Source organism: Abramis brama (assembly GCF_963993115.1).
Source record: "Abramis brama genome assembly, chromosome: 20".
Taxonomy (NCBI): Eukaryota; Metazoa; Chordata; class Actinopteri; order Cypriniformes; family Leuciscidae; genus Abramis; species Abramis brama.
In genome coordinates, this window is record NC_139982.1 from 23,398,771 (window position 1) to 23,424,581 (window position 25,811).

At 34.2% G+C, this 25,811-nt stretch overlaps 1 protein-coding gene across 5 annotated transcripts in view; it reads right to left on the bottom strand.

Moving 5' to 3' along the window:
* Nucleotides 1-283: 283 nt before the first annotated feature.
* The window catches only part of kiaa1549la (KIAA1549-like a), a 50,649-nt gene continuing 25,121 nt past the window's right edge, over nt 284-25,811 (bottom strand). Inside the window, exons 5-23 of one of the 5 annotated variants that reach the window (XM_084095083.1) lie at nt 24,918-25,140; nt 23,904-24,037; nt 23,619-23,787; nt 22,541-22,600; nt 21,984-22,135; nt 21,327-21,498; nt 20,045-20,205; nt 18,219-18,254; nt 13,814-14,001; nt 10,752-10,879; nt 9,419-9,543; nt 8,911-9,155; nt 7,291-7,420; nt 6,394-6,765; nt 6,138-6,235; nt 4,659-4,798; nt 3,915-4,066; nt 3,627-3,701; nt 284-1,773 (exon numbers count right to left, since the gene is read on the bottom strand). In XM_084095083.1, coding sequence (XP_083951209.1) covers nt 3,672-3,701; nt 3,915-4,066; nt 4,659-4,798; nt 6,138-6,235; nt 6,394-6,765; nt 7,291-7,420; nt 8,911-9,155; nt 9,419-9,543; nt 10,752-10,879; nt 13,814-14,001; nt 18,219-18,254; nt 20,045-20,205; nt 21,327-21,498; nt 21,984-22,135; nt 22,541-22,600; nt 23,619-23,787; nt 23,904-24,037; nt 24,918-25,140 — 2,715 coding nt within the window. In that variant the 3' untranslated portion in view covers nt 284-1,773; nt 3,627-3,671. Of the gene's footprint in view, nt 1,774-3,626; nt 3,702-3,908; nt 4,067-4,658; nt 4,799-6,137; nt 6,236-6,393; nt 6,766-7,290; nt 7,421-8,910; nt 9,156-9,418; nt 9,544-10,751; nt 10,880-13,813; nt 14,002-18,218; nt 18,255-20,044; nt 20,206-21,326; nt 21,499-21,983; nt 22,136-22,540; nt 22,601-23,618; nt 23,788-23,903; nt 24,038-24,917; nt 25,141-25,811 lie in introns of all 5 variants that reach the window. The other 4 variants (XM_084095084.1, XM_084095082.1, XM_084095081.1 and 1 more) reach the window with 4 other exon arrangements.

A 25,811-nucleotide genomic window follows, 5' to 3' on the forward strand; every position in this document is an offset into this window, starting at 1 on the left:
AAGTGTTAAACCATTATATAATGATGGTTATTTTACACTATGCTAAATAAAATAATCAAGAAGAAAAGAAAATAACAAGTAGAACGTTTAAACCGAATAATATTTTACAGAAACGAAGGGAAATATACAGTACTGTCAAATATGGTTGTTTAGTGTCATATACAAGTAGGAAAAGAAGTCAACATCTTATTTGTTATGATGATGTACACATTATGAATATTACACAATTTTCCCACATAGGTTCACAAGGAGGCTTTTTTTTTTTCTTTTTTCTTTTTTTCTTACATTTGAAGCACAATATTTTACATTGGTAACAATTTTTAGCCGAATGTCCACTGTTGTTGGCCAAAAAAGGTGATTCAATTGATATAAAAATATTAAAAGAAAAAACTTTAAAAAGGAACAATTACATGATAGATATTTGCACATCCCCTGCACCACCGAAGTTAAACAGAAAGGACAACGTTCATTTCAACACAAATCATACAATAGTGGCATTTGTAGTAATTTACACGACACATTATGTAATTTTCATAATCCGATTATGTTAATGTATCTTGATTTATTCTGCAAATGGCAAAAAAAACAAAAAAAAAAGTCTGTAAAGTACATTGACAGGTAGCATGTATTTAATGGGATACTTCTGTTGTGTATGATTCTTTTTACAATAGATTTCCGTCCTATAACTGCCCAAATAAAATATGGGACTTACTTGACATACAAAGCCCTTATGATTTATATGTCCAGACTACATGCATTAGACTCATTCTCTTAAGAACACATGCCCAATGTTACTTCTGCAACACCGTACTTGCTTAATTATAGCAATTTGATATCATATTAGGATATTATGCTACAGTTTTCATTTGATTTCATGGGATCAATATATTCTAAATCAGATTTAAAGTCAATTTTGGTGAATGCTGCATATTTTATCTCATAAATATCTCTATGTTTTGGTACCTTTTATAAGACAATAAAATATGTAGTTTTTGTTACTCTTCCAGTACTTACAAAAAGGCTACTAAAAATATGGTATGGCCCTCCATCCATTCATCATTTATCAATCTCTTTATCCACTAAACCTTTATGGCTATCTTCCCATGTCACATGTAAACTCTCAAAACACGATTCATGTCTTTTATGAAAGCTTTTGCATCGTGAAATACTTTAATACAGCATAAGCTATGGATTTTTGAGAGAAAGAAAAAGCATATACTATTTTTTTTTGCATTGTGACTACAGTAGATACAGTACAGGATGTCACATCCCTCCAAATGTTTGATTTCTTTTATATCATTCATCGCCATCATCGGGTTTTTTTACACAAGCCATACGGAGTGCTCAAAAAGAATCGCCTGCAATAACCGTTTCTTTAAAAAATTCATGAATGAGAGCAAAAGACAAAGATAGGCATCGATGAAGCAAGGAAAGCCCAAAATGAAAAAAAAAAAATGTTTTAGTTTTCCGTTATTAGTAACTTGGGTGTTTAAAATACACATAAAACCACCTGCATAAGATACAACACTTCTTAATTTGAAAAAGCTTTAAGAAAAACACAGTTTTGGCCAGTGAGGTAACCTGTTGCTTGTTCAGCGTGGTTGTTGTGGTTATTTACCCTCACTGCAGACGTTGATTAATAATGGGTGCTGCATCTCACTTAGGCTGGCAGGTGAGTTTGTGGCTTATGGGTCTGGGTGGCGTTGTGGTTGGTTGGGGCTGCTGAATCCAAAATTTCAGAGTAGACGACGATTCTTTTTGGTGGCACGCAACCTGAAAGATACAATCACATGGCTTCTTAAAGAGACAGTTCACCCTCATGTTGTTCCAATATTCTTTTTTTGCGCTACACCGGGGGAAAAAACAACACCATACAGGTTTGAATAAAAATTTGTTTTCTCATATTGCCTTGTATGGACAAATATTTTAAAAAGGTAAAAATTCAAATAACACCAGATAATCTTTAATATTTTCTCTTATATTTAAAAGCATAGTTCACCCAATAATGAAAATTCTGTCATAATTTACTCACCCTCAAGTTGTTCCAAACCGAAATACCAAAATATCTTCTTTTGAGTTCAGCAGAACGAAATTTATACAGGTTTGGAACAACTTGAGGGTGAGTAACTGATGACACAATGTTCATTTTTGGGTGAACTGTCCCTTTAAGAAATAATTAAATTAATATTAAATATACAATTATAATATAATTATTTATTGAATTAAATTATATATATATATATATATATATATATATATATATATATATATATATATATATATATATATATATATATATATATATATATATATATATATATATATATATATATAGTGCTCTGCATAAGTGTATACACCCATGCTAAAGTTGACTAAAAAGAGGAATAAAAAATCATATTTTGGAAATTGAACTTAATGCCTTAATTTAAAAAATTAGGAAAAATCCAACCTTTAAGGACACCAATTTTCTTTGTGAATGAATAATGTATCGTAAATAAATAAATGTTCTTCCTTAAAATACATGGTGCATAAGTGTGTACACCCCTATGTTAAATTCCCATAGAGGCAGGCAGATTTTTATTTTTAAGTATTTTTTTTAAAAAAATGTGTAGGATACTATGCATCCTGATAAAGTTCCCTTGGCCTTTGGAATTAAAATAGCCCCACATCATCACATAGCCTTCACCATACCTAGAGATTGGCATGGTTTTATTTCAGTTAGCCTAATAGCTGGTTTGATTTGCATTGAGAGATGATCTTATGGAAAGTACTCCATGCCAATCTCTAGGTATGGTGAAGGCTATGTGATGATGTGGGGCTATTTTAATTCCAAAGGCCAAGGGAACTTTATCAGGATGCATAGTATCCTAAAAAAAAAATATAAAAAAATACTTAAAAATAAAAATCTGCCTGCCTCTATGGGAATTTAACATAGGGGTGTACTCACTTATGCACCATGTATTTTAAGGAAGAACATTTATTTATTTACGATACATTATTCATTCACAAAGAAAATTGGTGTCCTTAAAGGTTGGATTTTTCCTAATTTTTTAAATTAAGGCATTAAGTTCAATTTCCAAAATATGATTTTTTATTCCTCTTTTTAGTCAACTTTAGCATGGGTGTATACACTTATGCAGAGCACTGTATATATATATATATATATATATATATATATATATCAGAGATAATTAAAATAATTTTGGTAACACTTTAAAATAAGGTTTCATTAGTTAACTACATTAGTTAACATGAACTATCAATGAACAGTAATTCTATAGTCTAAGGGTGTTTACACGACACCGTTTTCAACTAAAAAAGGAAAACTTTTTATGCGTTTTGGCCGTTCATTCACATGTCAACTGTGTTCTGGGAGCCTGAAAATTAAATAAAAAAAATTCAAACTTTTTCAAATGGGTTTCAAAGTGCAAGTTTTTGAAAACGATACCGTGATTGTCTGATATATTGAAAACGATACCGTTACTGCTCCCTGTTAGTTCCTATTAGTTAATACATCAATTTTAACAAATGAGACCTTATTGTAAAGTGTTACCTTATTTATTTTTTAAATGTATAATCAGTGTAATAATAATGTAAATTGATAGTAATCTAAAACTCCAATATACCCCTTTAAATTTCTGAGTCTGCTCAACATCAGAAATTACTCCAATTCAGCAGATGGTCTCCAGGTGACACTGGTTCTGTAAGAAAAAAAAAAAGAAAAAAAAAGAAAAAAAACATTTACATTTATGATGACACAACAGAGACAATTCAGATGAATAAAGGTTCTTTTATTTGTGGATAATAACAAAATGTGAATGTAATAGGGTCACAATACCAGATGTGTTAGGAGTCATCGGGTAGGGTTAGTCACGCTTGGCGGTACTTTATATAGAAACAGAGCTTGCCTTTACCGTGTCATTCCACTGATGTGGAAGGTCCTCTGGCTCTGGAGGGTAGGACATCCAAGAAGGGCTCCGGTAGGAGGACGGTGGAGACAGGACGAAATAGTCAGAGTAACCGGGACGGTTGGCAGATATGGCATATACTGCTGTCATTGGGTTTCCTGCAAAACATTGGAAGACAGATTTTTATTTTTATTTTTTTATGCGTTTGACAACCCAAAATATTAAGGGGTCATATGATGCGATTTCTTGTTTTCCTTTTTCATTAGTGTGTTATTGTAGCTGTTAGTGCAAATATAAGATCTGCAGAGTTACAAAGCTCTAAAGAGATATTCTCTGTAAAAATTAAAAACGCTTCATTCAAACACGGCCACACAAATCAACGTGTTTCATAACACCACCCAAATGTACACGCAAAGAAAGAAGGCGTAGTGTTCTCACACCCGTAGCACGGGTGCATTTTTTTTCCGGTTCAGATTCAGTTTTGAATTGATAAGGTAGTACAACAACATTATGACCTGTCATTAATGCTTTGGGAGCTGATGTTCCAAATATGGTAAGGGGCGTGACATTTCCGTCACACGCTTAATGTATTTGGGCCAATCACAATGCACTGGATCGCCGGCCAATCAGAGCACACCGCGCATTTCAGAAAGGCGGAGCAACAATAATGTACAGTATGTATAAATTGAACCTAAAACCGAATACCCCATCATATGACCCCTTTAACCAACGTTTCCCGAACACACTGACCTGAGTAGCTTGTCATAGACTCGTCGACAGTAACAGCAGGGAAAGGAGCTCGGTTGATTGGCAGATAGGGGGTGCCATTGTGCTGACTCATCTCAGAGGCCTCAGACACTTGAGGCTTCAGACTCATGTCTGGTGTGGAGCTGCAATAAGAGATGAAGAAGTCTTGTTATACTGTTATCAAACCACCAGGGGGCAACGCTGGCCAGCATCGCCTCAGAGCCGCATGACAAACCTCAATGCAGTCAGCAGGACTGACAACCATGCAAAGCACCTTTAATGCATGCCAGCCACATAATCTCAGAGGAAAGAAACCTTGTATAAATTTACATGAGGCTCATCTCAATACAGCTCGCAATGTGATGCTGTAATGCTATGTGCTATCTGTCAGAAAAAGAAATGTGCAAAAAAGCTTGTCGCGTAAGGCAGTACGCTCAATTGTACACCCGCTGTGCCCTTTATTATCAGTTAAACCTTATCTTCCCCTAAAGGGCAATATGACAGTTAATAGGTACATCAATTCATATTAAAAATCAATAAATTAATTGGAAAAAGGGTATATCTTTGTAGCTAATAATTATTAACATGTGGATATCAAATGCATTTTCTTAATCTTAATTCATCTAAATTAATTTATCATTTTTCAAATGATTATTGACTGTCACATTTGGTCTTACATAAAAGGATGCATAAAAATGTACCTTTTAGGTGTAGATATAATACTAAACCACAGGAAAACTACAACAAAACAAAAGGCATGATCCAAATATGAGTATGAATGTGTTTTATATATAATATAAAGCAGCTGGAGTTATGGCTGCTAAAAAATTCAGCTTTGCCATCACAGGAATAAATTACATTTTAAAATGTATTGAAATAGAAATAGTTATTTTCAATTGTAATCATATTTCACAACATTACCATTTTGACATTTAAAAATAAAATAAATCCAGCCTTGGTGAGCATGACTTAAATATGACCTTAAATAAAGTATGGAAAATGATTGATTTTATTTGGCATGTAAACACAGCAAATATAATATAATATAATATAATATAATATAATATAATATAATATAATATAATATAATATAATATAATATAATATAATATAGGCCTATAACCCAATGCATGATCTGAATATGAGTATGAATGTATGTGTGAATATATAAAATATATCTATTTTTTTAAATATATATTTTATTAAAGTTATATTTGTTAAATTAAATGTATATAGTTATATATCTTTTTACAAACAACAACAAGACTTTTTTTCAAAAACATTAATAAAAATTATGTAATTAAATAATTATTTTATTTAGCATGCAATATATCTAATCTATATCTAATCTAATCTAATCTAATCTAATCTAATATAATATAATATAATATAATATAATATAATATAATATAATATAATATAATATAATATAATATAATATAATGCATGAACCAAATATGAGTATTTTAAGGTTTCTCTCACCGCCTCAATGATGTTCCAGGTGGGGCTCCGCCTCTTGGAGGGATGAGGGGTGGTGGGGAACCCAAACCCATATCAGGCAGCTGGGTAAACCTGAATCCCTGCAGAGCCAAGCACAAAGCAACTTTATGAATACTTATACGATGACTTATATCAACATATGACCCTAAATCCTCTAGTTTCTTCCCAAACTCAACTCAAAGTACAAATGTTTGCATTCATTTCACAATCGTCAATCGCGTCAAAGCGCGGCACTCACTGGTTTGGGGAGGCTACACTGGTGCATTTCCGGCCCAAAGGAGGATCCGCGCTGTAGAGCTCCATTGGGGTGGTTCATAGTCCCAGGTGCGCTGGTTACCCCGTCCAGGTAAGGGCTACCGTGGCTGGGGTTGTACGGACCGTGAGGGTGGTGGTGATGATGGTGGTGGTGGTTTGCCGGGGTTGGCTCGGCAGAGGCCAAACCAAAGGCGTTGTCCAAGAGGAGGTGCATCTGCTGCCTCACTTCATCGATGGAAGGCTGCGAGCTCAGGGTGGATGAGTCGGAGTGACCTTTGACCTGGTGCCCACCGGCGAAACCCAGGGAACTCAGAAGGCGGTCCACATCTGTCTCTTCAAACGGTTCAGGCTCACCCTGAGGTGGATTCAATGAATACACATAATTAAACGACATAAATATTTCTTCTCTGGTTTACATGTTTCAAAGTCCCATAACTAGAACAATGATAACACAGGGTTAAACGCAGTGTAAAAAGCCCTGATCTCACTTGTGTTGCAAATATTCTGAAAACTCAGAACTTTTAAAAGCCCAGCACATTCACGGATATTATCCGATATCGAATTTCCAATCTAAATCACTGAAAACACCATAATTGTTATTAAGCTCAATGACGTTCTGCTGTTTCATGATGATGTGGGTTATTAAAATTCAGGGTTAGTGCGTCGGCTAGGCTACCATCATCTCAAGCTCCCTTCCGTCATAACCGGGTTTAAAGTTAAACCTAAAGGTAATCGCCTTCATTTAAGCCTCGAAGGAAACTTGAGCTGACTGAAGTAAAAGTAATCTCTGCCGGCTCCCTAAACTGTGAATGACGCGCCGTGCGGAAAGACTACAGCAGAGGATTTGGGGTCCCATGATGCAAGAGGCTGGAGCGCTTACATCGTAGCCGCTGTTGCGGATGCCCCTCCTGGATCGCTCCCTCATGACCAGCATGTCCATCTCTGTCTCCACAGGGCTCGGGGTGTTCAGAGACTGCCTGCTCCAATATGCAGGTTCCCTGTGGGAGTCACTGGGGAGAGAATGTTAAAAAATTCAGTATTGTGATCTTACGAACCAACATATGGTCATGGAAGTCATGGTTAATTTTACATTATGATTTATTTTTAGTTTTATACACACTGAAATATTAATGTCCAAACATTACGTGCTCTGTGGTTTTCGGAGAAGAGCATTAAGGAGATCTTATTCATGCCACAGGGGGAATTTACTAAGAATTAATAGTGTTGTTTATTTGGATCATCTGTGTTGTTTTAGTACGCAATTCAATAAAAGGAGGTATGCAACAATTATGCAATGGCACAAACATAAAAACGTATACTCTATATACAGTGTACTACCATTCCAAAATATGGGGTCTGTAAGATTTTTTTTGTTTGTTTTTTTTATAAGAAATGTTACAAAAGTTTTCTATTTCAACGTAATGCTGTTCTTTTAGACTTTCTATTCATCAAATAATTCATCACGGTTAAATGTATCACAAAAATATTAAGCAGCACAACTGTTTTCAATATTGAATATAATAATAAATGTTTCTTGAGCATCAAATCAGCATATTAGAATGATTTCTGAAGGATCGTGTGACACTGAAGACTGGAGTAATGATGCTGAAAATACAGCTTTGCATCACAGAAATAAATGATATTTTCGAACATTAAAATTGAAAGCGTTTATTTTATCACAGTTTTTATTGTATTTTTGATCAAATAAATGCAGCCTTGATGAGCATAAAACACTTTGACAAAAACATCTTACAAACCACAAACTTTTAAATGGTATTGTGTTGCATATATGAATAAATAAATGATTGTAAAATATTTAATTATATATGTACTTATATTTTTTCTATATATATATATATATACACAGTATGCAAGTACACATCATTTATTTTGCACTAATTTATTTAATAAAATATTATACAATAATTTCTTTGAACAAGGTGTGTAGATAAACAATGCTATCAATAGGATAGTATGATAATATAATAAAATATATAATAATATATAATAATTAATATAATATAATTAGTGCTGTCAAATTGATTAATTGATTCTAACAAAAGGTTTTGTTTATATAATAAATGTGTGTAAATATATATATATATATATATATATATATATATTATTTATATATATATATATATATATATATATATATATATATATATATGTGTGTGTGTGTGTATGCAAATATATATATATATATATAAATGTGTTTGTAATGTGTTTGTATGTGTATATATACACACACACAGACATGCGCACACACACACACACACACACACACACACAGACAATAATATATATATACACGCATATATTACATAAACACAAACTTTTATTTTAGAATCGATCGAATATAATGTAAAAGTTCCTTAACTGTTTGGAAAATTCCCCCCCATGATTTTAGTGCATCTCCTGTATCTAGGAACACGCAACGGGCTTCATTTTCTCTAAATATTTTGGGATGAGTAATAGCAGGGATTTAATCTCCGCCTACCTCCTGCGGTACTTTACGTAAGTGGAGGGTTTCCTGTCCTCCTTCGGCCCCCTCAGATCTTCCAAGTCCAAGGAAGCATTCTCACGTCTCAGCCTGTCTCGATGACTGTACATGTGACCGCTCCCGCTCCCGCTCCCGCTGCTGCTCGTGACCGGCCCATCGCTGTAACCTTTCCTCTTAGCTTTTAACCTCAGCTTATTACGATAATGCTCAATGTCCGACTTCTGCTTCAGCCCCATGTTGACCTGCAGGTGAAAAGCTGATGCTATTTATTTGCTCCCATTTGGTGCAACTCAGCAGCTCATAAATCAGCTCAAATAGAATCTTTTTTTTTTTGCTGATCTTGCAGGGAAAATCTGTGGAACAGATTCTGTGTGGGCCTGACCATTCGACAGGCCCCGGAAACAGTAAGTCTACTGTTGACAAGCACTTAGCACATGTAAAAATAAATCAACAATAAAAGCCTCCTAATGAGGTGGCCCCATCTCCATGGTGACAGCAAACTCACCTCTCCGTTCAAGATGACAGAGTCTTGGCTGTGATTGGACGAGTCAGGATAAGAATAGTTGAGTGGGGCAGCCATAGGCTTGATGGTGATGAGGCGTAGAGAGCCAGTTAGAGAATCATAATGGTCTGCAAAAAGACACAGGAGACCAATGCAATCATAAAATTACAGTAGGAGGGTAAAAAGAGGATCAGTAAAGAGTGCAGCTGTAAATACTCAAAAAGAGCGTGATACTAGTCACTGGTGCAGAATATACTGAACAATTCATTTTATATGGGTTTGGGGGTTTAGTGGGAGATATCTTGGCTGGCCAAGCTTCTTGTTGGACAGCATATATAAAAATGTTATAAGAATGTTACCATATTGCTATTTTAAGACTGTATACACTTATAAAACCTTTAATAAACTCTTTATGAGAAAGAAATTCATATTAATACTTGTTTGAGCCAGTTACAGAACCGATGTGTGTTGACATTTTGTTAATTTTGTGTTTCAACACTAGTTTTTCAAAACAAAACAAAGTGAAATAAAACAAAGTAAATAAAAGCAAAGTAAATCAAAGCAAAACAAAGCAAAGTGAAACAAATCAAAACAAAGCAAAGCAAAACAAAGCAAATCAAAGCAAAACAAAGTAAAGCAAAGCAAAACAAAGTAAAGCAAAGCAAAACAAAGTAAATCAAAGCAAAACAAAGTAAATCAAAGCAAAGCAAAACAAAGTAAATCAAAGCAAAACAAAGTAAATCAAAGCAAAGCAAAACAAAGTAAATCAAAACAAAGCAAAACAAAGCAAAGTGAAACACAAAAACATTATTTTTGTTCAGCAAAAATATCTATTGTAATATTTATTATAAACCAAACTAAATTTATTTGAGAAGCAAAGTGGCATAATATTTAAAGATTTTATTTTTATTTTTTTACACCACTGGCAAAACTTTGACACAATTTAGTGTAATAATATAATGTAATATATATTTTTTTTTTATTATTTATAAATGTTTGTAATTTTACAAATGTTTATTATTTAAGTTCTCATGAAAGGACTTAAATAATAAGTTCTTATATAGGATATTTCTTCTTAAGGATCTTCTTTTTTTTTTTTTTGTTAAATATCCAAGTATCTTTTGCCTCTACAATAATTTATCTTTTTTAATGATGCTTACATTTTTTTATACTGGGAAACAAGACAAAAAAAACGAATGTATATTTTTTTTCTTTTTCTTTTTTCAATAAATTAAACCCAACATTCTTGTAAGACCATTATGGGTTTCATAAATGGGTTATGAACCCACTAAAGGAATGAGAATTTTGTTGCTCCTTTTACTTCTGTCTTTCTCACCATTTCTCGTGTGTTGCTCTTCTTTAGGCGCTTTCTGTGCCGTTGATCTCCGAGCTGTGGAGCTTCTGCCCGTGTTCAGCTTCCCGGATTCATTGCTCGAAACAGAGCCGTCCTCGCTTGGCAACCTGCTGCGGGTAGCCATGGCAACAGAGGCAATGGTTAGTCTGTTGCATGCAGTGTGATGCAGGGTTAACAGTTGTCTTGCAGGACCCTCTGGCCTCTGTTAACCTGCGTTAAATTGCAGTGGTGTCATTTAGCAGACATCACCGTAGGGTGAGCATCCACTCATCATGTTTTGTGTCATTTAAACAAATGTTCAACAACAGGACGACATCCTGCTCTGAAACAACAACCACAATGAGACACAGACAACATATCAGAATGCACATCATGTGCCGGCGAGAGTTGTAAGGCATCACTACTGGATAGAATGTTGGCAAGCATTTCACGTCAACACTGACTTGCTAGAATGAAGAAAATTTAAAGCTGACTTTTTTTATGGTATATAATAAAAATGATGAAGAAACTGAACTGGTCCCAAGAGATCCATATCGGGTGAAATGCAATCTAATTTAAACAATGTAAAATTAATTTGAAATCAAAACTGACCAAATTTACTACATATATATATATATCATTATATAGACACACACGCATTATTTAAAACAATTATATATTTACGTTAAAATTTTAATACATACTCTTAAACATACTTATATAGCCTATATATTTATATATATATATTGTACTATATATGTATACATACATGCTTAAAGACACATACTGTATGTGTATACTATATACTAACATTATTGATGTCACTAACTAATATTAGTGATGACAAATCGATTAATCGCTATTAATCAACATAAAAGTCTGTAAATATATGTGTGTGTGTGTGTATATATGTATATATATATATATATATATATACATATATAATACACATACATACACATATTTACAAACTTTTATATTAGATGCAATTATTCACGATTTATCGATTTGACAGCACTAATCTATGTATATATTTTGTACACATTATTTTAAACAATTATATATTTTTATATATTAAAGTTTTAATTATACATTTGTACTATATATTTACAGACATACATATATAACTTATATAAAATGAATATCTCGTTTTACTCAGAAATAAGCGAGTTGAAAATGGGGTCCACATTGATTTTATAATTCAATTTTCTATTATAAGATCCATAAAGTTCAAGGAACCTTAAAAGCAATTAACTATAATTACAAAATATTTAATTTTCACATCACAAAATAAATGCTTCGACCAAAAACCCCTCTCTCTCTAAGAAGGAGATAATAAAGCACAGTCAACAAAATATGAATATTACATTAAATCTGCTAATCTCTCAGGCATGCGAGCCAACAATCTGCCATGCACATAACACCCAGCCCCGCTGGACTCGCTGCCGCACGAACACGCGCACGGCTTCTGGGTCTAACACAGTCGGGCAGAAGAGAGCGTGGATGAGTTGGCCAAGCTGCCTATGGGCACACTGAATCATACATGATTCTGGAGCTGTGAGCGTTCTTATCTTCCCTGCATGCATCTCTGTCTGTCTCTGCCAGGTTTAAATGCTCGTGTATTCACCGCATTTACTTTCCAAATAATTATTTCCCCAGCCCTGCTCTCTGCAGGCTCATTTCCCTTTAATCGTGCCACTCAGGAGAGATAACAAACGGCAGAATACATTTGTATTCCGGTTAATAAGCACAGAGGCTAATAGAAAAAGAGCAAGAGAAGGAGAAACAAAAAGAGGGAGAGGAAACGCTAAGCCACACTGCAACCATTTCAAGGATCGGTGCTCTTTGCTCTGTCGCATTGTCCCGCGTCCGACATAAAGGCATATTTACGATCCCACGGCCAGCAGAGAGTGGTTAAGTAAGCCTGGAGATGTGGGAGATGTGTGGTGGTGGGTTTTAATGACCTTGAAGGGGCGCTTTTGCGACGAGACCGTCGTGCGAGCTGAACACTGATACATTTCCTACCGTCTTTCATTTGCATTTTTAGGCAGGATGAGAAAAGAACCTTGGGAGCTTTTGCTCTTTGTGAAGAAAGAAATTTCTCTGAAGCATCGAGGACAAAGAAAAACACACAAAAAAATTGAAACCCGGTGCACACTGCACGATTTGATCTGTCCTTAACGTTTTTTGCGACTTCAGTGAGATCTTGAGTGATGGTCTTGTGTCTGCATATACAGTATACACATATTAGTTAGGACTTTAGTGTCAAATAAACAGCACTGACTGGGCCATTTGTGTTACATAATAACCAAAACAAGCCATTATGGTAATTTCAGTAATATTTTGTCTGTCTTTTCAAAGAAAAGTTTGTGGATTGCTCATTTTTCAGAATAAACTTAAGGGCCCGGTTTCACAGACAGAGCTTAGATTAAGCCAGGATTAAGCCTTAGTTTAATTAGGGCATTTAAAAGCTTTTATAAACGTGCCGTAGAAGAAAAAAAAACATTACTGGTGTGCATCTTGAGACAAAACAATGGCACACTGTTTGATTTTGCTCATGATTTTGTCAAAAAAAAAAAAAGTATATAATTTTTACTTTTTTGGACAAAATCATGACCAAAATCCTACAGTGTGCACCAGGCAGATGTTGGCATTGGGGATATTTTTGTGGCACGTCTGTCTTTCTTGATTTAGATTCTATAAATATACGTCAAAAGAACCATGTCTTTGTTCCTAAGCACACGGTGTACTTTGTTCTTCCCTCCACAATGTCTCAATGTCTCTGCTGCGTCTTAAACTCAAGAGCTTTACCAGTAATTATACGTCATACTTGAGGTGTACTTGATTTTTCAGCAGGAGGAGATAAGAAATGCAACTCAAATAGAACACTGCGGTCATATCGGGTGGAATGGCTTTTAACATTTATGACGTTCAGGCTTTAAAGCCTCTAGTGTTCTATAGAGAGTTGAGCGATATACTATCATACTAGCTTATTCCATTTGGTAAGCCTAAAAATGTGCGCATACTTCCACAGTGCTTCTTTGTTCTATAATTAAAGCACTCACCTGAGATGCATCTCGGTCGACTGGGGTCTTTTTGAGGCTGTGCCATCTTGTAACACCGCCACCCTCTCTTGTGTGAGAGGGGCGTCCCGTACCGGTAGGGACAAGACAAGTGTTTCCTTGGTGACGGTGAGAGCCTCCTCGCCTGGCCGGCCCATGTGCTTCTTGGCGTAGTCGAAACCCTGCACGGGCTGGACAGGAAATGATACGCCGTGATTGGATGGTGGAGAAGAAAGTAAGAGTTACACAATGCCACATCCAGCGTTTCATTTCAATCAGCAAAGGAATGCCGGCCATCATAATTTATTCATGGGCTGAAGGTACTTTGAGTCAAACTATATTTTATGGAGCCCGCATACGATGCATCAAGTTGCCATGGGATATTTAATATGGGAGAGCTATGGAGCCCCTCGTTTTAATGAATTATGGATCAATCTCCCGCGGAACAGGGCGAACGGAGGCAGGGTGCCTTTTGGATCTCAAAAAGGTGTCACAGGGCGTTACTGTTATGATGTAAATGGGGAAAATGTGTGATTAATTCAATTAATAATTCATGCGACGATGCACTTTGCACATGGTGCTGTCACATCTACAAGATCCTTTAGTGAGGTGTATAATTTCTACACTATGAGTGTCATCAAACAGAATCGCAAAAATAATTATAATGAATGCACAATATTCAAATTCAGCACGAGAAGCCAATAATTATTTTCATGTTATGGCTGATAACCAATAAATACCTATATTTAAATTGGACACAATTTTTTTATAAAAAAAAACAAAATCAATAATTCTAAATGCTTCAAGTGAATCATAATATTTTAATGTAAAGTATGAAAATGGATATTTAATTTTAAGATTTGGTAAAGATTGGATTTAACATTTATATATTTTGATTATATATATATATATACAGTACAGGTCAAAAGTTTGGAAACATTACGATTTTTTATATTTTTTAAAGAAGTCTCTAATGCTTATCAAGGCTGCGTTTATTTGATCAAAAATACAGAAAAAAAAAACAGTAATATTGTGAAATATTATTACAACTTAAAATAATAGTTTTCTATTTGAATATACTTTAAAAAATAATTGATTCCTGTGATGCAAAGCTGAATTTTCAGCATCATTACTCCAGTCTTCAGTGTCACATGTGACATCCAGTCTATCACATGATCCTTTAGACATCATTCTAATATTCTGATTTATTATGAGCGTTGGAAACAGTTCTGCTGCCTAATATATTTGATGAATAAAAGGTTAAAAAGAACTGCATTTATTCAAAATAAAAAAAATATTTTCTAATAATATAAATCTTCTTTACTATCACTTTTTATCAATTTAACACATCCTTTCTGAATAAAAGTATTGATTTATTTCAAAAAAAGAAAGAAAAAAAATTACTGACCCCAAATTACTGACCAGTAGTGTATATTGTTGTTACAAAAGATTTCCATTTTTAAAAAATGTGCTTCTTTTTTTCTTTATTTTTATATTTTTACTTTTTTTTCATCAAAGTATCATAAAAAAGTATCACAGGTTATGAAAAAATATTAAGCAGCAGAACTGTTTCCAACTTTGATAATGAATCATCATATTAGAATGATTTCTAAAGGATCATGTGATAGACTGTAAGAGTAATGATCCTGAAAATTCAGCTTTGCATCACAGAAATAAATGAAAATTTAAAGTATAATAAATTGAAAACAAATTATTTTTAATTGTAATAATATATCACAATATTACATTTTTTTTTTCTGTATTTTTGATCAAATAAATGCAGGCTTGATGAGCAGAAGAAACTTCTTTCAAAAACATTAAAAATAGTAATGTTTCCAAACTTTTGACCTGTACTGTATGTATATATATATATATATATATATATATATATATATAGAGAGAGAGAGAGAGAGAGAGAGAGAGAGAGAGAGAGAGAGAGAGAGAGAGATTTTCATTAAGTTGCATTTATTTAAAAAACAATATATATATATATATATATATATATATATATATATATATATATATATATATATATATATATATATATATATACACACACACACACACACATATATATATACTGTACACAAAAAAAAATTATGTTAGATGCGATTAATCGATATATATATATATATATATATATATATATATATATATATATATATATATATATATATATATACACACACATATATACATATATATATGTGTGTATATATATATGTGTGTGTGTGTGTACATTAATTTATCATTACTGTTTTTTTTTGTACAAATTGTTGAAATGAGCATGCTCAACTAAATAATCAATATTAACAGATACAGATAAAAACATAAAAAAATGAATATATAGGTAGGTACCGATTTATATAATACCAAAATTATATTACCAAAATATTTAATACCAAAAAGCAACAGTGTTTACACACAACATTTTCATTTTAAGATCATCACTCTGGATATTCTGTATTGGACATTGACCTTGAATGAGGTAAAATCCAACTCAAATATATTTCACATGCTCAGCTGAACTATAATTCACTTGTGCTTCATCCGATTGTATTAAAAGGAGCCGGACGTGGGTCGCGACAGTCCACAAACCCCTTATATAAATCTTATTTCGATCCAAGTTCAATTTGATTTAAGGCTAGAGACGTTGAGTCCTGATTGTAAGTCTTGCACAGGATGTGAATTGATCTTCCTCACACGGTTGTACAAACAAGCAAGGAAAACACGTAAGGGCTGCTCAAACACAACGACAGGTAGAAGCAAAAAGCAGGCAAGCAGACACACATGCAATTGATCACGTCTGAGCGTGACGAATCATCAGTGCCGGTATCTGAGTCCTTATGCCACTTTACACACCTCCTCTAATTCCCCTGCGCTAACACAGGAAACTCTTGCGTGAAACCGGAACGCTTTATACACTGATCCGTAAATTACCGCGCATAAGCAAAATCATGTTCCTGAAAGGACATCTTAATTGGACGGAGCAGGGAATGTTTTCAGATCAGAGAACACGGCTAAGAGGGAGTATGATCAAAGAGACGATTATCATAATTACAATTGATTTGCATATTGTTTTATTCCATTACTAAAAAAAATACAGTTATGCTACAGGGATAGATCACCCAAAAAGGAAAATACCGTCATCATTTACTCACACTCATGTTCTATGCCCATATGACTTTTCCAGAAGTTTTTTCCAGAATGTCGAAGCGGTTGTTTTACATACAATGAAAGTGAAAGGTGAGCATGGGCTATCATAAAATCATCATGCAAGTTGTTTATATGAATTGTGCATTACATCCCAAGTCTTCTGAAGCCATTTTATAACTTGGTGTAAGGCACAAACTGAATTTAAGTTTTGGTCACTATTCACTTTCATTGTAAAGAAAGAGCAGCTTAGACATTCTGCTAAACTTCTATTTTTGAGTTCTATGAAAGTCGAAAGATTTTTTTTTAAATATTAAACTCAAGGCTGCATGTGTTTAACACATTAAAACAGTAATATTGTGAAATATTATTACAATTTAATAGAACTGTTTTCTACTTTAATATATTTTCAAATGTAATTTATTCCTGAATTTTCAGCATCATTCACTCCAGTCTTCAGTGTCATTCAGTGATCCTTCAGAAATCATTCTAATTCTAATCTCAAAAAGACATTTCTTGTTATTATCAATGTTGAAAACAATTTTGTTTGTTTTGTACAGTTTTTAGAAGAATGGAAATTTCAAAAGAACAACATTTATTTGAAATAGAACATTATAAATGTCTTTACTCTCACTTTTCATCAATTTAATACATTCTTGCTGAATAAAAGTTTTAATTTCATTGAAAAAGAAAAATCGTAATGCCCCTAAACTTTTAAACGGTAGTGTATAATATACACATTTGCTATAAATACATATGCACACAAATATCCTATAGCTTATTCCTGTTGGGTCATTTAATGTATCCTATTTTAGATGGAAAAGTCCTGGTAATCTATTTAAACTTCACCTAATTATTCATATATGTAACCTTGGCATATCTCACAGCTTGGGGTGGCCTAATTTATTACCCTGCATTTGGCCTGTATCTATTTAAAAGCCCCATGATCCAACCACAACAAAGAAATTATAATACAGTAATACTGTGGTAATACTTTAAATCCTTCCCATTCTGTTATTAGTCACTGTCCTACAATCTCAAATGGAGGTACAAGAGAGGAGATATTTGTGCTGTGCAGATCAAAGATATCCTCAGTGCACTAGATCTTACTGAACAGTTCATTGATTATGCAGAGGATAGATAACCTTCTGTTTCCCCTTCCCCCTGAAGACCGATTTGCCACGAGCACAGTCAACAAGAAGAATGTCTGGACTGTAAGCATGCAGCCAAGCACCATGAACAAGCCAGAAAATACCTGGTGGTGATAACTTCCATCTCTTCGATATGAGGTCTAGACAGGAAGAGTAGTGAAGACACAATTGGAGGGACATTTTGTGGGAGTCAAATTGAAATTTGTCATTCCAATGTTTTAAACAGCAAGTGTTTGAGAAACAATCCACCATTTTAAATCGTCTAGCACCATATTCAGAAATAAGATTAAAAAACAAAGTTATTTTGTGAATAGTATGAAGGAAAGCAGGATATTTTAAGCCTGTTGGTAGTCATGAGATGACATCATCGGTATGACATCACAACGGGTCTCATTCACAGTCCTGACTCATTAATATTGAGAATAAAAACAAACCCACACATGAATCACAGTTTTTTATGGGACAAATTTTTTTGCACATAAGTACTCAAAGTTGCTATCAGATTTTTAATATATAAATGTACTTTAATAATATAAAATAATATATTTTATTTTATACATAAATATATAAAATGAATTAACGCAATCAATATAATTAATAATAATCAATAAGTTAGTTACTTTTTTTATAAATTGTTATATATAGAAAATAAAATATAAAAAATATTTGTAAAAAATATAAAAATAAAAAATAAAAATGTCTATTAAATTATGTAAATATATACAGTGCAATGCATAAGTGAATACACCCATGCTAAAGTTGACTAAAAAGAGGAATAAAAAATCATATTTTGGAAATTGAACTTAATGCCTTCATTTAAAAAATTAGGAAAAATCCAACCTTTAAGGACACCAATTTTCTTTGTGAATGAATAATGTATCGTAAATAAATAAATGTTCTTCCTTAAAATACATGGTGCATAAGTGAGTACACCCCTATGTTAAATTCCCATAGAGGCAGGCAGATTTTTATTTTTAAGTATTTTTTTTAATTTTTTTTTAGGATACTATGCATCCTGATAAAGTTCCCTTGGCCTTTGGAATTAAAATAGCCCCACATCATCACATAGCCTTCACCATACCTAGAGATTGGCATGATTTTATTTCAGTTAGCCTAAAAGCTAGTTTGATTTGCATTGAGAGATGATCTTATGGAAAGTACCCCATGCCAATCTCTAGGTATGGTGAAGGCTATGTGATGATGTGGGGCTATTTTAATTCCAAAGGCCAAGGGAACTTTATCAGGATGCATAGTATCCTAAAGAAAAATAAAAAAAAATACTTAAAAATAAAAATCTGCCTGCCTCTATGGGAATTTAACATAGGGGTGTACTCACTTATGCACCATGTATTTTAAGGAAGAACATTTATTTATTTACGATACATTATTCATTCACAAAGAAAATTGGTGTCCTTAAAGGTTGGATTTTTCCTAATTTTTTAAATTAAGGCATTAAGTTCAATTTCCAAAATATGATTTTTTATTCCTCTTTTTAGTCAACTTTAGCATGGGTGTATTCACTTATGCATTGCACTGTATATATATGAAATTGATTGTTATATTTACAAAAACATACATACACACACACACACGCACACATATATATATATATAATTACATTAAAACAATTTAATCATTTTTATTTTTTAAAAATTGTTGAAGTTTTTAGTGTTTTATTTTTAATCTATTTAGAGAAAATAGTACAGAATTTTAAGATGAACCATTCATAAGTTGAAAACAATTATCAGCTTCTCCATGTCAGTCAGAATTTTAAAAGTGGTGTATTAGTGAATGAGACCCATTGTTAGTGGACTTCCTTATAAAGTCATATTTAATATTAAATGGATTTAATAACATGATGCTGACATAACCGGCCCCCGTTTTGACAAGACAGTGATGATTTGAAGAGTCGTGGTCTGGATAAGCCTACCTTAGTGCGGCTGTGGAAATTGCGAAACGCACTGGTCTTGAAGACGGTTCGGTTTCTCCTGCATAAGATAGCAACCGCCATGACCACCACGACCATCACAATTGATACTGGTATCAGGACTGCCAATGTCCAGAGGTTACTAGGCAGACTCTTCACCACCGCTGTTTACACACAAACACAAACACAGACATACATTGGAAATCAATAGACTCAGTCACAATGTTTGCACATGATTTCCGCCACTTGCATCTCCAGCACGCTCTCTTACAGTAATCCAACTCCCCTCTGTCTCCTACTGTCTATGGTTAGCTCCTAATGAGCTGAATCTGTCTTTCGGCTGTAGCTCTTATCTGGGAGATTAAACCCCCACTGCTGGGTCTGATTGTGTTTTATTCATACAAAACCGGGGCTTTGCTCTTCTCAGGCAGACAAACTGGGCTTGATGCCCCAGTTGAGAGCTCAGTAAACTTGTGTAAACTCTCTACACCCAAATCCCCTGCGGTTTCTCTAGCGTGGTGTGAGATAGCTATAGACTTCATTTGGAAAAAATAAGTCAGCATTTATCATGCTCGCTTTTTTTTGGTTCCTCATCAAGCAAAAAGTAGAATTTTCAGTTCATTGATAAAACATTTCTGTTGGCTATTCTTGCATTGATTAATGTAACAAGGTCTTCAAATTTGCTAAGATACAAGATTGCTAGCTGGGTACTTATCGTTTCTAGAAATGTCTTGGGTCCCTGTATAAAAGTAAAAGCCCAAAATATACCTCAATCCTGACAACATGGGCATACATTGTTGTTGTCGTCTCCTGTATTTTCCAGTTTTTCTTGTGTCGCTACCTTGTGGACAAACAATCAGGTTGCACGCATACTATACTGATGACAAAATTTACGTCATGCACACTGTACGCATACACTAGCGTACGCATACAAACAGTTTATTCTGCTTATTTTAATCGTCCGGCAGATGAAAATGTTATGTTTTCGCAAAAATGTGCAATTTGAGAGATCTTTGGTGTCAGTATGCAACTTTTTACACACTAAGTTACACGCTAAAGTTTAATAGTTATGATTATGGGTTTGTCCATATCACTACTCTTAAGTAAGAGCATTAGCAAGGATAATGCAAACTATAATGTACTGGTCACTTTTGACACTTCAAACATAGTTCTAGATCTGATGTACAGTAAACACTCACAAAATCCTAGGTTTTCCTGCATATAAAAAGAAACTAATTGATGGTTTGGAAAGAAATTGGGCTAAATTAGTCAAATATATACATACCCTCTGCTTGAATCTGGACAAAGTATCCCAGAGTGAGAGCCATGGTCTGAGAGTCCACTGTGTTGAGGGTCTTGGCCGCAGTAGTGCCAGTTATGGGAGATCCATCTACTTGTACATAGTAGGTCATTTCAGCTGGGTTTTTGGGACCAGGAAGTCGTCGGATACTGACCATCTGTATGAGGAAAACACTCTGAGTTGATGTTTGATGTTTCCAACACAAACTTCAGCAACTAGCTTCAATCTAAAACCCAAATTGAATTGAACATTGGCCAAAATTCGATTTTAAATGGCCAAACTTTACACTATTTCCTTGAATTCCATATAGAACTGTTTTTCTTGCACCAAAACAGACATCTATATGCAAATGATCTCATTTATGATTGGCTAACCTCTTTAGATGCAAAATGAGCAACATAATCCACATCCACCTTTTAAAAAACAAACAGGCCTTAGTTTCATCAAGGTCATTAATATGTTTTGCTAATTGGTTGCAGGTTGTTTTGGGGAGGAGATTTCTCATTCTAGAGCATTTGATTGGACAAAAACCTGTGCAGTGCAGGATGAGTCATCAATATATTTGATCTGTTTTCTCAAGACAAGAAAAAACATAAATTGTAAATGCTAAAATTACAAACAAAGAACAAATTGACAGCACACCTGGACGGTGTAGTCGCCAACAGTCGTGGCTCTCCTGAAGCGGAGGCCGTGTCGACTGGCAACCAGAAAGAGCTCCGCCAGGCGCTGCTCCATTAGACTCGCAAAGCTCTGATAACTCCCTTCAAGAGAAGAGCTGTCAACGTCCTGAATTACTGGAGAGAGAGAGATGAAGCAAGGTGAAAAAGAGAACTTACCTTTCTTACACTTTGAATCTAAAAAACTGCAATTACTATAGAATTGACCTTGGTAAAAAAGGATTTGTTCTCCTGGGTAAAAGAGGGGGAGGAAGAGCTAGCTAAGGCAACAGAGAGAACATTGAGTGCAAGAACTTAAAGCTAGAAATAGCTTTTTCATGCTCAATATTCTGATCAAATGTGATCTCTCCAAATCAGTTAATGGGGGAAGCTAAATAATACATCAATAGCTATCCTCAAAAAAAGAAGGCTCTCTAAGTTTAAAAGAAGGGGGAAAAACATTAGCTAGGCTTGCTCACATAACACATGCTGGCAAATAGCTGTCTGGGTGCTGGTTAGCAGCTGAAATATTAAGGTAATTACCTGTGATTACCCAGTAATCTCGGGTTGCTACTGAAGTGTTAAGGTTGTGGTACTCTAGAGCTGTGAAAAGAGCGATAAAGACAGATGGATGTTTACTAGAAAACCATTCTGGAAAAACGACAATTCAGTCATCATTTACTCAACTTTATGTTATATTGGTAATTTAATGCTATCATATTGGTCTTATATGTAGAATAAGCTGATAAATTATAGTCAAAGGATCATATGACCCATAGCCTACCTAAGATAAAATGTTACTGAGAGCCAGTAAGCCAGTAATATATCATTTAAAAAATATTCATATTTTTTATCCATAGCACACATGAATTTTGTTTCTTCATTCCTTGTTATGTTTGTGAATTTTTTTTAAATATTGAATAAATATATAATATCTTTTAAATTCATAAATATTTAATTGAATACATACTAACATAAAAATATTGTGTGTGTACAGTATATATCGATTAGCTAGATGGATAGATGATTATATATTATATTAATAATAATTAATAATCACATATTAATATGGATCTACTCTACATGATATTAGATATCACATCTGGACTGAATTTTTTGGTAATCATTCTCACAAAATTATTATCCTCCAATATACTGGTTATCAGCTTCAAAATATAAAATTATCAGTTATTGGTACAGTATCTGTCAAAGTTTCCATAATCGGTGTATCCATAGTGCTGTGGTGACCAATACAATTTTAAAAGTACAAATATTCTAGTCTCTTAATTAACATGTTCACAAAAGTTGCATGCATATCAGTTAAAAAGCATAGCTGTTTAAAATAGCTTTAGATGAAGTATAGCATGTCGCACAGCAGAACATGTCAATTTCCTAAAAGTGTTTCACATCAACTACCCATCTAAAAAAGGAGAATGCTATGCATCCTTGGAAAATGTCTTCTGGACCAATCAAAACTGAAGATCTCTACCTTAAGGAAAGCATAAACTCACGGATTCAAACAGAAATAAACATGAGCTACAGCTTGTGCACTGACATGAAAAACACGAGCCGTGCTGCAAGTAAATGTAACATCAAGCAGTAAACACAAGCTGGAACTTACGCTCAGCGATGATCAGAGGGGGGAAGAAGAGAAAGTAGCCCACCAGCTCGGCAGTGAGCTGGTTAAGGAGTCCGCTGGACACAGTGCCGTTCAACGGAGTGCTACCGTTCCACACCACATACACCAGAGTGACTGCCAATGAATTCCCGGTTTGATACGAGTTCAGAATCTGTCCGAAAACACAAAGAAACTATAAATCCAAATCCAACAGAGAGACAGAGTTATCAGGCCTCTGAAGTTAAGCCATTCATCAAACTTTGTTTTCAAGTTCAACTGAAAAAATACCTCAACAGAAAGAGTCCCATAAGAGTCCTCCACTTTCTCCTGTGCCTCAGCAAACACATTTTCCAATCGTTGCTCCATCATTTGGATGAACACGCAAGATTTGCTGTCATCTGCTGGCCCAATAAATCTGAGAACTATATTCAGGAAAAAAAAAAAACTTTTAACTAAAAACACACCAGTTTCCATTCTAGTTACCAAGATTTAACTGAGTAAAATGCAATTTAACAAACAGCTAGATAAAACAAAAGTTCGTCTAGACAAACTTACAAGTTTGCATGAAAGTTTTAAAAGCTTTGGTTTTCAAAGGTTTTCAGTTTGAAATAGTTTGAAGTTTAAAGTAGTTTTAAAGCTTAATGTTTGACAAATCGAATGATCGATAGATAGACTGTCAATATATCTAGATAGAAAGAGATAGATAGACTGTCGATATGTAGATAGAAAGATAGACTGTCGATAGATAGATATAGATAGATAGATTTTAGCACATTGCTAGCATGAATTAACATGTTTTAGCATATTTTTAACGTTTTCGCACATTACTAGCATGACTTAGCACATTATTAGCATGAATTAGCATCACAATGCTAACATATTTTAACACATTGCTAACATGAATTAGCACAATGCTAGCTTTAATTAGCATGTTTTAACATGTTGCTAGCATTATTTAGCACATTGCTAACAAGATTTAGCATGTTGCAAGATTAGAATAGATATAGCACACTAAGTCCAAACAGTCTGACCCGAGTTTGGAGGTTGTAGAGTTAGTAAAGCTCTAGGATGAGTTAGAGCCAGACATTTTAGTTTTGGATTAAAGAATAATAACTTTAATCCAACTTAATAAATGGATGTTGATTTTTTCAAACTACACATTCATGTAGTGTGAAAAAGGTTAAACGAAGAGACTTATGTATAAAACTTCTTAAGAATTTTGCATATCTAAAATGGTTCATCAAACGACAGATGATTTCCAGGCAGATTTCCCAACAATCTCCCAATGGAAAAGAATCTCACCCGTTTTGAGCTGCAGGTGGATGCCGAGGCTGGGCAACCAGGGGGCCACTGGATTTGGGACGGCCAACAACACAGGAACATACTCTCTGATGTCATTCAAAAGCTTGTCAAAGCCATAGGAAGATAAGGTGTCTATTACAACAGAGGCCACCAACACGGTCTTCCCTCTCGAGACGTAGTAGCCCACGGTCACATTAGAAGGCGTGCAGATATCTCTTTCCAACTAGAGAGAACACAGGTGATGTAAAATGACATGAATAGCATGTATAAAGCATGTGTGCTGGTGGATAGTGAATAATTCAAAACTAGTGAGTGTATGAAAAGTGCATACAATGTTTACATATGCCTCTCTGAATTCATATTATAGTGCTAAATTCACACAAATGCTCTTACTGGCTTTGTTTATTGTTAAGCGCTTGAGGCAAATGCTAATACAAATCCCACATGAATAAATTTCATCATATTGAGCCAAGCTGACTGACCATCTCTCTCTTTTTACTCCAACATAAACACACACTTTCTCTCTGTGTTTGTGTGTAGATAGTGATTGTGTCGTCTCCTGCTGATCACCTCCAGGGTCTGTAATGATACAGATCCTCTGATCTGATGGACAGTTGAGGAGGAGGAGGAGGAGGAGAAAGAGGAGGAAAACATCACACAGAGAGCAAAACAGACATTTATAGAGAAAGATCTTCAAGAGAACAGATTGAGTCACTCAGCATAATAGACACAGACGGTTGCACTTCAAATGCTAATAACCTTTTCAGTGGTAAATCATCATTAAAGGGACAGTACACCCAAAAATAAAAATGTATCATTTACTCACCCTCATGTCATTACAAACTCATAAGACTTGTATGACTAGCACCTTAGGCATAATAGAGTCATACAGGT